This window comes from Girardinichthys multiradiatus, chromosome 4 (genome assembly GCF_021462225.1).
Source record: "Girardinichthys multiradiatus isolate DD_20200921_A chromosome 4, DD_fGirMul_XY1, whole genome shotgun sequence".
NCBI classification, from domain to species: domain Eukaryota; kingdom Metazoa; phylum Chordata; class Actinopteri; order Cyprinodontiformes; family Goodeidae; genus Girardinichthys; species Girardinichthys multiradiatus.
Window position 1 is genome coordinate 2,186,135 of NC_061797.1, and position 13,477 is coordinate 2,199,611.

Sequence of the window (13,477 nt, forward strand, 5' to 3'; positions counted from 1 at the left end):
ACTATGCAGCAACCCCAACAAGGAAGCCAAGAAGGCCGGGTACTCCGCACTACTGCTCTGCCTGTAGGCCGAAACAAACTGTCCCCAACCCGAAGGCGCAGGGATGTGACCCTCTCATCCACTGGGGTCAACTCCAACACAAGACTGCTGAGTTGGGGGGCAAACCTAGAGGTTTGCTTGTTGAGGTTATATTAGGTCTTTTTTCTTCCCTCTTCTGATTTATGCAGCATATTGATTTACACTGTACCTTATATCAGGTCCTGACAAAAACTATGAAAGGCTTGGTTCTGCAGTTTTTTTTCCATCTGGGGAAGGAAACAGTACCTAATCATTTCTGTGTTGCACAGAAATATTAAAACACTTGTTGTTTTCTAAGATATCACCAGCTAAAACCTTTAAAACTTTTGAGAGTAATTGGTTTTGTTAAACACATTTTCCTAGGCAAAACAAACCTTCAAAATGAGAATGGAAAACATTGTATTATTTTTGAAGGTAAGAAAGACTCTGATTGGACATTGGTACCACACAAAATTAAACTAATATCATGTTCCCTAAAAGACTCTGCATTGAAAAGGCCTGTGGAATTGTGGAATAATTTCCCACCATGGTGCTAAATGTTTTAAGCATGTTTTTTCTTTACTTTAAAACAGATCTGTGTTTTTTTTTGTTTGTTTTTTTAGCATAATGTTTTTCTGAAGCTTCTTATGAACTGGGTTAGCAGCAAATATGATGTGGGGCAAATTAGGAGCTGTGAACTAGTGATTGCAATTTTTAAATCTGATTATTGTCCGAGCCAGAAATAATACACTAATAGGTCTGGGGATATTAAGCCAATCCTTCAATCTCTGCAGAAAGCTAGCATCATTGTTCAATGCAGCAGTCCTCAACCTGTGGTTCCTGGACTCCTGAAGCCTGTGAGCCATAGATTTTGGGTCCATAAAATTATGATACTTAATTAAAGGTAAACAGATTACCTACTAAAAACAGATCTAAGCCAATGATGAGTTCCAGTCATTTTGGTGGCTTTGAAATGCAATAATACTCAAAATTTCTACTCTGGGGAACACAGATTGGGGCTGAAGAGTTTTGTTTTGGAGCCAGGGCTAGGATTCTTTATAACGGAATAAAGACAAGTAAAATCCTTTATTTTAGGAAAAGAAAAGAAATAAAGTCCCTCTCAACACTAAAGAGGATGGTCGGCTCAAACTCCAGTCTCCTTGTTTGATTTCTTAGGGTTTAAAGATTAAAAGAATACTTAGGAGTACAAAGGTACACAAGGTAATTTCAGATTACTAAGAAATTAAATATTTGAACATTTATCAGCATTTAGATAGATTAAAGGGGGGTTCTAGTAATAATTTTTTTCCCAACTCTCAAAATTTAAATAGCCCAAATTAAAGAAAATGATGTCTGTTCTCCTTTTGAAACACTATGTGGGAACAACATCCAGTTTGGAGTCAAGCTTCTTAGCTTTCTGGTTAAGTCCAACACAGCATAAAAATGTCAATGCTGACTTAAAATACTTCTTTGCATTTAACCTGAGCAGAGAAATTCTTGAATACAGCTGCTATCAAATTGAGCCAAACAAAAAGAGAATTATAACAATAACTCCCAGGATTGTAGTTATTATTATTACAGAGTTACAGTACAAAGAATTGGCAAAGGGTTTCAGCATCAGTAAATTTGAATTCATGTTAGAGAAAACTGTCGCTGTGCTTCTAAATAGTTTGAGATCTTTTTGGACTATGTGCACTCATCTTAAAACAGGATCCTGAAGATTGTCATAACAAAATTGATCAATTACAGCATTAAGAGATATGGCTGAGAAAACATATTTTGAAAAGAGATTGTTAAAAATTTATTTGAATTCTTGAAGCTTCAAATTTGGCCATTTGGCTGTCTTTGATGTTTTGTCTTTGTTTTGTTGGAATTAATGTTCTTTTATATGTCACATGACACAATAATCCATGTTTAGAATAATGTTTCCAAATCCCAGATTGATTAAAACCTTGAGTTTTCAGGAGAGTTAAGAAGCAGCTTGTTTCTGAGGTAGGTGCATGTTAACAGTTTTGCAGTTTAAGGTACACTAAGATGGGTTGGAATGAAGAAACTGTGGGGCCCGCCCATAGGCTGCCCATCAGAGGTTAGTTCTGCCTGACTCCGCCTACCTACCATGTTTGTACACGCCTTTGCTTTCATGGAAACGCTCAGCATCTCCCTTCCTGAGTTTTAACACTGTTTAAGAGACAATAGAATCAAAATGCTTGTAGTGATTGTTGCCTTAAAGCATGTTTTTGTATAATAATTAAGGATGTAGCATGACATTTAGATTTATGTGTTTTACTATTAAAATGTTAATGAAATAGTTTAAACTAGTTTAAATAATTTGTTTTGCATGCAGAATCATTGGTAATTTATTAGATTGAAAGTTTTCTCTGGTGCCATTAAGCTAGGTGACAGTTCAAGATATGCCAAAAATAAGGAATATCTTTTTGATAAAGAATCAGTCATGACTTCATACTTGGTGGGAATTATTTATTAGGTTAAATTTGTAGGGTTTATGCATCAAAATTACATTAGATTTCCATTAATCTAATACTCATCTTCATGCAAGACAAATCCAGATGATATGTGACTTAATTCTAAGTCAGACATTGATGAACTGCACAACAACTGAAGTTTGTCTTTTGTTGTTAATGGAACTTAATTGCAGTTAAAAACATCTGGATTTTATTTATGTTGCTTTTGGTAAATTCATAGTGACACATAGTTATGTCAGAATTCATTTCTTTGGTTCTATGTAATGTGATCCTGATAACTGGAAACATTTTTATTTATTTTTTTTACTTTCTACTGGATTGTTGCATGGGTTGGATCCTGCGCCAGAAGAGGGTAATGTCAGAATAGAGAATAAAGTAACATGAGATTACAAAAGTTTTAGCACTCATGGGAAAAAGGGTAGCTCATACCTCCAGTGAGGACTTAGTGACAATGAGACGTTGTATTTTGTTTATATAAATGGTGCATAGCTCCCTAAGACCACATTCTGAAAACCTGTCTGAAAGTATGGTGTTGATTCTTTTGTGAAATTTTACATCTCCACCGATTAGACCATTTTTGAAAATTTCTTTGGATATTCTGAAACTATGGAAATATTGACCTGTAATCAGGCCTTCCTCAAACATCATGTCACATTTTTAATATTCAGAATATTTAGCTGATGGTCACTGCTAGTATACCAGGTGGAGTCAGAAGATTAATTATCTTTGATTTTGCTGGATATTTTGATGAAGTTCCATGTAACTTTGAAATTAAAATTAGCCAAGTGTTGTGAAGGCTCTGCCTATTGTTCTCACTTACATGAGATTGAAACAAAGGGCACGAGCAAACCTCAGTCCTTTTGAAGTGCTGTTTGACAGGTCTCCTAATTTTGGCATGGGGATATTGCCAAGATCACTGCCTTCCACATCTTTGTGTGAAGAGAGGATGTTGTTTTACTGTTAAAACCTGTCCACTGTGCTTTCTCAAGTTTCACAGACTGTGAAGGCCGCATTACTGGAAACGGCCACTTCCAAACTCCACTCCTTGGTTCCAGGAGAAAACATTTGAAGTCCAGACACTGGAATGGCCCATATCAGATCCTACTAGTCACCCACACCGCTGTCAAGGTAGCAGAGCGTGTTACCTGGATCCATGCTACACTGCAAGTTGTTCACAGGAACACCACCTGAGCAGCATCCTGGTTCTGAACCCCCTGTCTAGAGGGGCTTCCAACAACAGCCCACCTGTACCAGACTGTTAACAGGGCAGCTTGAAGAGCAGAAGCCACTCAGAAGAAGCAGCAGGATTTTTAAATTTTGTTTTTTATTTGTTTTCTCTGAAAGAAAAAGGGAAAAAGAACTGTTTGCTTTGAGTACCAGAAGAAAGGACATTCCACTTCAAGGTCACGATGCAGCTATATGGAAGATGGTCTGTTCTGATACTGGTGATCGGTATTGCAAGTATTTTTATTACTCCTGTGTTTATTTGGGAAAAGGTACAGCAAAGACAATTTGTGACTAATCTGAGTAATTACGCCAATAATACTCATCAGCTGATTCGAAGAGAGATTCATCAATTCTCTGACTACCATGATCATGCTGATAATGTCTGGTGGCAACTGATGCATCAAACTGTGAGGAAGATAAGAAATGACAGTTGCTATGTATATTGTTTGATATCACATGCTTTTAATGACCAACCATTGTTGGTACCTGTTCCTATTGATACTGCTTATACTCTAGCTACTTTCTTTCCAGATTGGCAACATAACCAGCTGGTGAAGGTAATTTTTCCTTGGGTGAGGAATTACACCGTAAGGCAAAGCAGAAATTTTAGTAGATTTTCTAGTGAGACTAATTTAACATGTGCTACTACAGGAACTCTTTATAGATTTTGAGGTAATAGGAATTCAATAAGAGATCCAGATATTTGTATAGCACAGGAGGAAAACACACCTTATTTCTTTGGAAAGACAGAGGGTTGCAAAACTATTATACCTGTTTCATGTGCTTTAACCAACAGACATAAATTTGAGCCATGTCCTATAAGAACTTATCCTAATACCATTTCAGGATCTTCGGTCCCAGATCCCTTTACGTTAACACTTAATCTTACAACCTTACCGAATGGAAGTAAATTGTATGGCCAGGCAGGTAAAATTAACCAGGGTTCTTGTTACTTTTCCTAGTAGAGATGGGTACTCCTGTCCTAGGAACATGGTTTGGATGTGTGGAAATAGATCATATCTGTATCTGTCTGCTAATTGGTCTGGAGTATGTTATTTAGCTTATTTACTACCTACAGTCACAACTTATGATTCAATCACTCCATTATTAGAAAGGGAGACAATGCTCAAACAGCAAAAGAGAGCTAGGATTCCACATTGGAAAGGGATTTTGGGTACAATTATTCCTAGTTATGGTGCTGCTAATGCAGCCCATAGGATTAATGAGTTGTCAGTTTAATTAGAAAATCTTACTGCTTTAACTGGGGAAGGTTTCACTATTCTGACCAAGGAGCAGCAGGCTATAAAAACTATGAATTTGCAAAATACAATGGCTTTGGATTACCTGTTAGCTGTGAGGGGTGGTGCTTGTCATTTCATTGGGGAACAATGTTGCAATTTTATTCCTGATGTGTCTAACAATATGACAAGTATTGTGGAGATATATTATGTGTGTGCATCATTATTATTACTATGTTCTTAACCAGTGTGGGAAATAAAATGTGTAACATGTGTTAGTATAAGACATTGTGTATTGTGTGGCCTGCAGAAGTATTTCTCAAAAGAGAGGTGAAGTGGAAAATTACTGAGAAATGCAGGAGCGTGCGAAAATTGGAGATAATACAACTGACTGAGTTACTACCTGCTTATATCTGTAGATACGGGATGCAGCTGGTGGACAATACCTGTCTAAATATGGTCAGACGGAAAAGTGTGTACATGACTACATGTGAGAAAAAACTGTAAACAGGGCGATGCCCATTTTCATGTGTGTTTTAATAAAAGCAATGAGCCCAGTGAGAGAGCCTCAGAAGACATCTCGGTGTATCCTACCTACATGAGCTCTTCTCCTGGGCCCAGGTATTTTTGAATGACATACAGCTGTCTCCGTGTGATTTATTCTAATGTGTTGTGAATTCGGCCAGGTTATGGTGAATAAACGAACGTGCAGAAGGCCCCTTTAAAGGGGTACTTCAACAGTATCCATGATAAATTACAGGAGTTGCTGAGGACTCAACAGAAAGAGAATATGGGTTCCTCTTGAAATCCTTGGTCGTGGTTCATTACTGGTGGTTGGACATTCTGGTTAATAGAGATTTGGAGATGTATTATTTTAAAGTGTTGTTATCCTTATTATTTCAGCCTTTGTTTTGCTAGTAATTTGAGAACATTAGATCTTAGAGAAAAGACAATGGAAATAACACATGCATTTGTTGTATATTATTTTTATAGTTTTACTTTGATTATAATCTTGGGTGATGGTTTTGTAGAATTTTCCTTTAGTTGTGATTATCTTGTAATCAGAAGAAAGGAGTGTAATGGAAAATTATTTTAAAATGCTCTGACCTTCCCTTTACCTCTCTCCTCTCTGACCTCAGTGTTTTATTACTTAGAGGAGATGGACTCTAAATTTATTATCAGGAAAGTTTATGGTCAACACTCCCTGGAGTGTTGTATCTCAAGGGATGGTAGATGGATGCCTTCATAAATAACTTTGTTACCTCTGTCCCGGGGAGGGTCTGGGGGCCATATTTCAAAACTCTTTTAAGTTGAGATAACCTCCACATACTGGTATAAATACTGTTTGTAAATTCTGTTTGGGGCTCTGCTTCACTGACTAAGCTCAGTGACAGGGTCTTCAAATGCTGTATGCCTTTCAATAAACTTATAAAGACAAAGTCCGGTCTTTCTCTTGTTAATGAGTTGTCTTCTCTCCCACTTTGATAAGAAAATCCACAACACATCCATCCAACCAAAATGGATGACCCCAACAACTTTATAAGTTGTGTCCCCTCTTTTAAGATTATAAAAATCCTGAACTTAAAAATAATGTTAAAAAAAAGTCCTCCCCACTACTCTTAACATTTGTTTAGATTTATATTTATTTATTTTTTATAAAGGGGCCAGTGCAAATTAATCAACATGAATTACATCACGTAAATATGCTAGATTAGCCAGAGAGGCTAATTTTCATCTGTAGTCCCCCAGCAGGTTGATGGAAGGGATTAAAAAATTATAATTAAACATGCATAACAACATACATGACCTATAATGTATGACAGATATCAAAGTAGTGTAATTTACATTAAACATTTGCTATTAAAATGTAAAAAACAAGTCACATCTGTAAAATATAAAACACAAAAATTAGTTAATTTAAAATGTATTCGGTGATATATTTCTTAGTTGTGAAGGTAGTGTATTCCAAGAATTTGAGGTCCGAACAGAAAATCACCATGGACCAAAATAACTTGTCCTAAATTATGTTTAACAATCTCTCCTACTGACTGCTCTTGTAGTTATGTTTGATTGTAAATGTAGTTGGACAAAGTCCTTTAGCAGTGATGGAGCCAAACTGTGAAGGACTTTATATACAAGTATGATGTCTGAATAAATGATCATGCTTTCCCAACTCAAAAAGTCAAACCAATGTAATATTTTGCAATGATGATATGAATTTCATTCTTATCAAAAGTCTTCAAAGTTATAGCTTATAAAGCTTATAGAGTTATAGAGTCTTTCTATTGGTTGTAGTGTTCCGACTCACCTGGGACCAATTCGTTATGCAGTCATTTATATGAGAAAGAATCACAGCATTTAAATATAATTTTGAAGCTTCTAATGTCAAGTTATTCCTAACATGTTTGAAATTACATAGAATAAATTTATTTCTTAATTCTTTGTTTGTTTCTTAAATGAAAGTTGGGGTATTGCCTTAGGAGAGCAAGTATCACATTAGGCGCTCTCTCAAGGCCTAAGGTGCTTAGTAAATAACTTTTATCTTACCAAGGGAAAATGTTTAGAAAAATCGTAGAATTTGAGAAATTCTGCAATTTGTCTTAGAATGACTTATCTAGAAACTACTTTTAGTCTAAGGATTCTTTGTAAATACAGATTTTTGAAGCCCTCAAGTAATAGTTGTATTGTCAACATTCTCCCACCTTTGGAGTGAGTCTCTGCAGCTCCTCCAGAGTTACAACAGGTCTCTTGGCTATGTCTCCGATTAATGCTATCCTTGCTCAGCCTGTCAGTTTAGGGGCCTTGTCTTTGTAGTGTCTGCAGTTGTACCACACTCTTTCCATTTTTGATGACGGATTAAACCGAGTTTTTTCAGAGGTTAAAACCTGGGGATATTGTTTTAGACACTAATCTTGCTTTAAAATTCTCCACAACTTTGTATTCATTGTTGGTTAGTATGAACAAATTATAATTTTGTCATAAGATAATCCCATAAAATTTCAATAAAATACATTAAGGTTTGTGTTTGCAACATGCCAGCATGTGGAAAGGTTTGAGGTGTATGAATATATTTTGTTAAGGTTCTTTTTAAGTTTTATAGCTTTTATCCTCTACTGAAAAGGTAAAAGTTGACTGAAAAGAAAGTATTTTTAAAGGGTTTGTTTTAACAGCAGATCATCACTGAAGATACTTACCCTCCTGATCTCCTCTTTCCAGCACGGCCTGATACAGGACCTCCCATTCTCACCTGGCTGGCCCCAACTCCTCCAGACAGTGCTACTGGACCTGGCAACTCACTGGCCATTTCTAGAAGGTGCAACAGTTAAGAGCAGAGGACAAATGCAAAGGTTAAAAGACATTGATATTTTAGCCAAAATTATCAAATATTTATAACAAATTTATTTTCTATTAATATTTCATGCTGGACCATGTCTGCTTTTGTAATTATTTTCTGTATAGGTCTCACCTGATCATTTCAACATTTGCAGACTTTTGCTAAAAATAAAGCAAGCCAACAATAGTAAAAAGTAAGTGCTTGGTCTAGACTCTATGTACCACAGATTAACAGTGTTATATAAGAAAATAAGAAACAGTAAAATAAATTTAAGACATCACACAAGGTCCAAAACGACCACTGTCCTTAAGGTTATCCGGCTCCTGTGCCAAGTTTTTAACTAACTCTATCAGAAATGACATTGTTTGTGTTAAAACATGCTTAATTAATGTTAAGCTCTGTTATCTTTGGTATCTTCTATATCAGAATCAGAATCAAAATCAGTTTTATTTCCAAGTTTGTTACGGACATACATGGAATTTGACCCCGGTACACTTTGCTCTCAATAATAAAGAATATCTTTATTTAAGAATATAATGTGAGATCCAAGTATACATGGTGGTGTTGTGGAATTCTGTCTGTCAGGTGTTCATCAGAGAAAAACCCTGGGGGAAGAAACTGTCTCTGTGGCGGCTGGTTTTAGCAGACAGTGCTCTGTAGCCCCGACCTGAAAAAAGCCTAAACAGCCTAAACAGGATCTAAACACAAGACAGACTGAATTATGGTAAATAAATGGTAAATGGACTGAACTTATATAGCACTTTTCCAGTCATGCAGACCACTCAAAGCGCTTTACACAAGAGCCACATTCACCCAATCGCACTCACTAACGCTCACACATTCATACACCGATACGCAGATCGGTAGGCAACTTGAGGTTAAGTTCTTGCCCAGGGGCACATCGACAGAATTATGGCAGTGTAGAAGATGACCAGCAGCTCCTGTGGAAGGTTGTACTTCTTGAGTTGCCTCAGGAAGTAGTCTCTACTGGGCCTTCTTCCGAACATTGTCTATGTGTGAGGACCATCTCAGGTTTTGAGAAATTGTGGTTCTCAGGAACCGGAAGTGGTCCACAACACAGTTTTGTTGAGTATGATAAGGGGGATATGTGGGGGTGGTGTTCTCCAAAAGTCCACCATCACCTCCACAGAGAGAGCAAAGCTCTGAGGCTGCCATCAGCAGCACCATGTTGGATTATATATATTTAAAATAAGAGAAAATAAGAGTACCTTGTAAATTGACCTATACTGTATTTCAAATAGGTTAAAATAATGTGTACCAATACTGAAGGTTATTTCAAGAGGAATTGTTTTGTATATTTGCAATAAATGAACAGATGACCTAATCTTTTAAAATATCTGACAGTAAAATAGAGCTTTTTCCTACAATTATATTTATTATCACAGTGCATGCATTAAAATTCATATTATCATGGAGGTCTTATTTAGTTATTTTTTAAGTGGGTTTTATTTGCATGAATTCTACAAAGCTCTGTAACCTAATTTTGTTTTTTAAGGTAATTTTGTAAGGAAGAGTCACTTGAACATTGGAATGAGTGGAGCAACTCATCCCCAAACTGGAAAAGCAAACTTAGGCAACTGCTTTATCACTTGTTGACTCAAAGAAATCTGATCATTGCATGCTGTCAGACAAATTTAAAAAGTCATTATAAATTGTTATTATAGTTTTTTAACTACAAAGCCAAAAATAAATGTTTGAAATAATTTCTAAATTTTTATTCCACCGTTCACCATCTGTGATTGCCCCTTAAACCTAATAAACGGTGGGGGCACTATTAGCAGCAGCAACTGCTAGCTGTTGTGATAACATGCAATGAGTTGTTTGCAGCGCTGTGGGGGAATTTCGACTCACTCATCTTTTAAAAATTGTTTTATTTCAGACACATTCAGCCAAGCATCTGGATGATAGCTGCCCCATCCACAATAGTGCAGGTGACTTTGGGGCTGTCAGACTATGGACTATGAACCTGGTCTAAGCATGAAAGGAGGTCACTCTTTTGTCCCAGACACAGATGTCCACCTTCAAACAGTGCTGGGAGATATGGCTGGTTCTCATGCTGACAGAACTCCTTAAGGTTTCCATCTCTGGTCTGGCAAACAATATACAACCTTGAAAATAGCTACATGTTTTGTTTGAGAGAGAGCAATTGTTGTTTACCTTTTGATACTCCCCTCACAGTTGAAGAGCTGAACACATTCAGCTAATTTCCTGGTATAGTATCATCCAGTGGCTTTGTTCTTTCAACGAGGCTTTGAATTCCCCATCTTAAAAACAATTTAGGATTTGACACCAACATCATCCAAGTTAGGCAAATCTATTAACTTGATTGCTAACTATTTTTATACCATTAAATGGCAGCCATCTTGAAAATGTTATCATTCATGTTCCAATTCCCCAAAACTGTATATGATAGATAATTTGGAATAATTTTGCTATCCATCGCTGATAAGAAAATTGGTCATAAATCGGTTATCATTGGTGGTCATTGCTAAAAACAGCTGCCATGGCCACCATGTTGAAAATTCAGGATGGCTCCATATCCACATCTTTCTGGGATCCCTTTGGCTATAACTGTACCAAATTTTATGTTTGCATCACAAAGTGCCCAATTCTTCGGGCTGCTCCACTACATCATCCTCCACTACATCTATGAAGCTTCTCTGTGCTTTTCCTCTTCCACAGAATCTGGCAGTTCTGATCTTCATCCCATCCTTTGTCCAATATATCGACTATCCCTCATATCTAATAGTTCTAAAGTGCCAATCCTCTGTTTTCAGCTTTAGCCAATACGAATTATAATCACAAATACCAGATAAAACTGATATTATTTAGCATGTTTACATTCAATTCAATTTTCAATTCAGTTTTATTTATATAGCGCCAATTCACAGCACATGTTCTCAAGGCACTTCACAACAGTCAGGTACATACATTCCAATTAATCCTAACAATTGAACAGTGCAGTCGGAGTTCGCTTTTTATTCAAATTGGATAAAAAGTTTTTCTATCTAAGGATACATGGACATAGTCTTGAACCTAAACCCGATACTGTCCACTTATATGTTCACAGTAATTAGATGTGCACTTGGGGCCTCATTTATGAAGCATGCTTACACACAAAATCCTTGCGGCACAACGTTTTACAAACAACTCGGCATGTACAAAAATGAACGTTGTGTGAAAATGTGCGGGAGCAAACCTTTTCAATTAACAATAACAAACTACAGAGAACTAAACCTCCCTTAAATACACTATATGATTCCATTCAGTTCAATTTAATTGATGGAGCATCAAACCTGATGTTTTTTTTTTTTTTATGAGTTTGGGTTTTTATGGTTTAAACCCAAGCAATGGAACTCTATCGTAACACACCCAACAAATGATGGAAACAACCTCAGTTGGATGTAAACTGTAAAACGTCCTCTGTTTTTGACATGTAGATGAAAATGCGCAGCGGTTTGTGCACTGAGGAGCATAAAATGCACGTGAATCATCTAAGGGGCACTTTCATTGTCACTGAAAAAGAAAACCGGTGTCAGATTGACAAATTAATTCAAAATTCAGAGATTGTACTGAACTGCTTACACATGATGAAGCATGGCTTATTAGCCGCTTTAGATTGCCCAGGGCATCTGCACATAGCTGGCCTCAGTGTTACAAATAGAAACCAGAAGAAACCGTGCGTTGTTGGTGCCAGTTCAAGTCCTCACTACACTGAGGTCCTTTCAACTGGCGCTTTTCAGAGGGAGCTGACTGACAGGTTGGGTATTTAACAGTCATTCCTGAACCGTGCCATGCCACCCATATGGGACAGCCTCATCCATATGTTGCTCAGATATATAAAGTTCTCCTAAACTGTGGCTCTCATTTAAAGCAAGGAGCTGATTTCTGAATGTAATCAGAGCTATAGACTGGACTAGACAACATCTATACAGCTAATATGTTTTTATTAATTGAAAAGCATTTTCATTCAATATATGGACAACCTATGTGTGATGCGCAAATGTTTCTCACTAACGCAACAATGGCCTCCTCAACTTTCTACTAATAATAGTTGTAATTATTCCAATTATAATAACTGTGTTGGAAACAAACCTCTGCGCCATGGCTGGCTTCTAGGTCATTTTCTATTTTTTTTATGTGACATCCTGAATGGTTATAAAGATTTAGAGTTCTTCACATAGTGTGTGTGGTGACAGTCTTCCAAATAGAAATATCGGAGGCATTACAATAATCAGCATTGAGTTGCAATTGAGGTCCATGCAGCAGCTAGATGGTGTGGGTTTGAGCTGACAAACGTTTTTATTTTTGTTTAGGTTTGAGTCACTGATGTCAACAAGAAGTTGACTTCAAATATCCTTCATGGTGTGAAACAGTCTCTCTTAGCGTTTTTCCACCGAAGGAAACCGGTTCGGTTGACTGTCACAGTACCAATGCCATGGTTTTTGGACATGTGGTGGGTGCCTTCTGGTTATTTATTGTAATTTCAATATGTATTTAGCTGGATATTTAGTATGAAAGCTGTGCACTGTTTATTACATGAGGCCCCTGAATGTTAGCTAATGGTTGTTACATATTAGCACTTGGTTGTTGCAAATGGGTAACACCATCATTTAAAAAACTAAAAATATTAGCATGTCATGCACCACTGTTCCAGAAAAATAGTTTCTCACTAAAACCTTTTTTACTTACCTTGAAGTGGTTGCGTTGGTTCAATATTGAGGTTTAAATGCAGATAATTCAATCTCTTTACATGACAACATTTTCTTCTTTTGTTAAAATGACAATGCCGCAAGTTTTCTTAGAAAATGGCACAATTTGAGAACCGGTTCCAAAGTGTAATGGTTTAAAAATGCCTCCATTGCAGTGTAGATGGGAAAAAAATTCAATCTTTCTAATGTGGAAGCCCTGGCTCATTCGGAGTCTGACTGAAATGAGTAGAAAGTAATGCGCATGCGCACAACATAATGGCTGCTGTCTGGTTCAAAACCCACAGAAGACGAAGAAATCAACAATAGCGGATAGCACAGTACTTACTTGTGCTGCTGACTCGTTTGAATCTAACAACGATTCTCCAACAAAGTGCAAATTTTCTCCCCCATTTTGTTAGCAAGAAG

General features: G+C 36.8%; 1 protein-coding gene across 2 annotated transcripts in view; it reads right to left on the bottom strand.

Moving 5' to 3' along the window:
- arnt2 (aryl-hydrocarbon receptor nuclear translocator 2) overlaps positions 1 to 13,477 on the bottom strand; it is a 132,915-nt gene that overhangs the window by 106,783 nt on the left and 12,655 nt on the right. For both annotated transcript variants that reach the window (XM_047363256.1, XM_047363257.1), the window contains exon 2: positions 8,200 to 8,311. In XM_047363256.1, the coding sequence (XP_047219212.1) occupies positions 8,200 to 8,311 (112 nt within the window). The remainder of the gene's footprint in view (positions 1 to 8,199; positions 8,312 to 13,477) is intronic.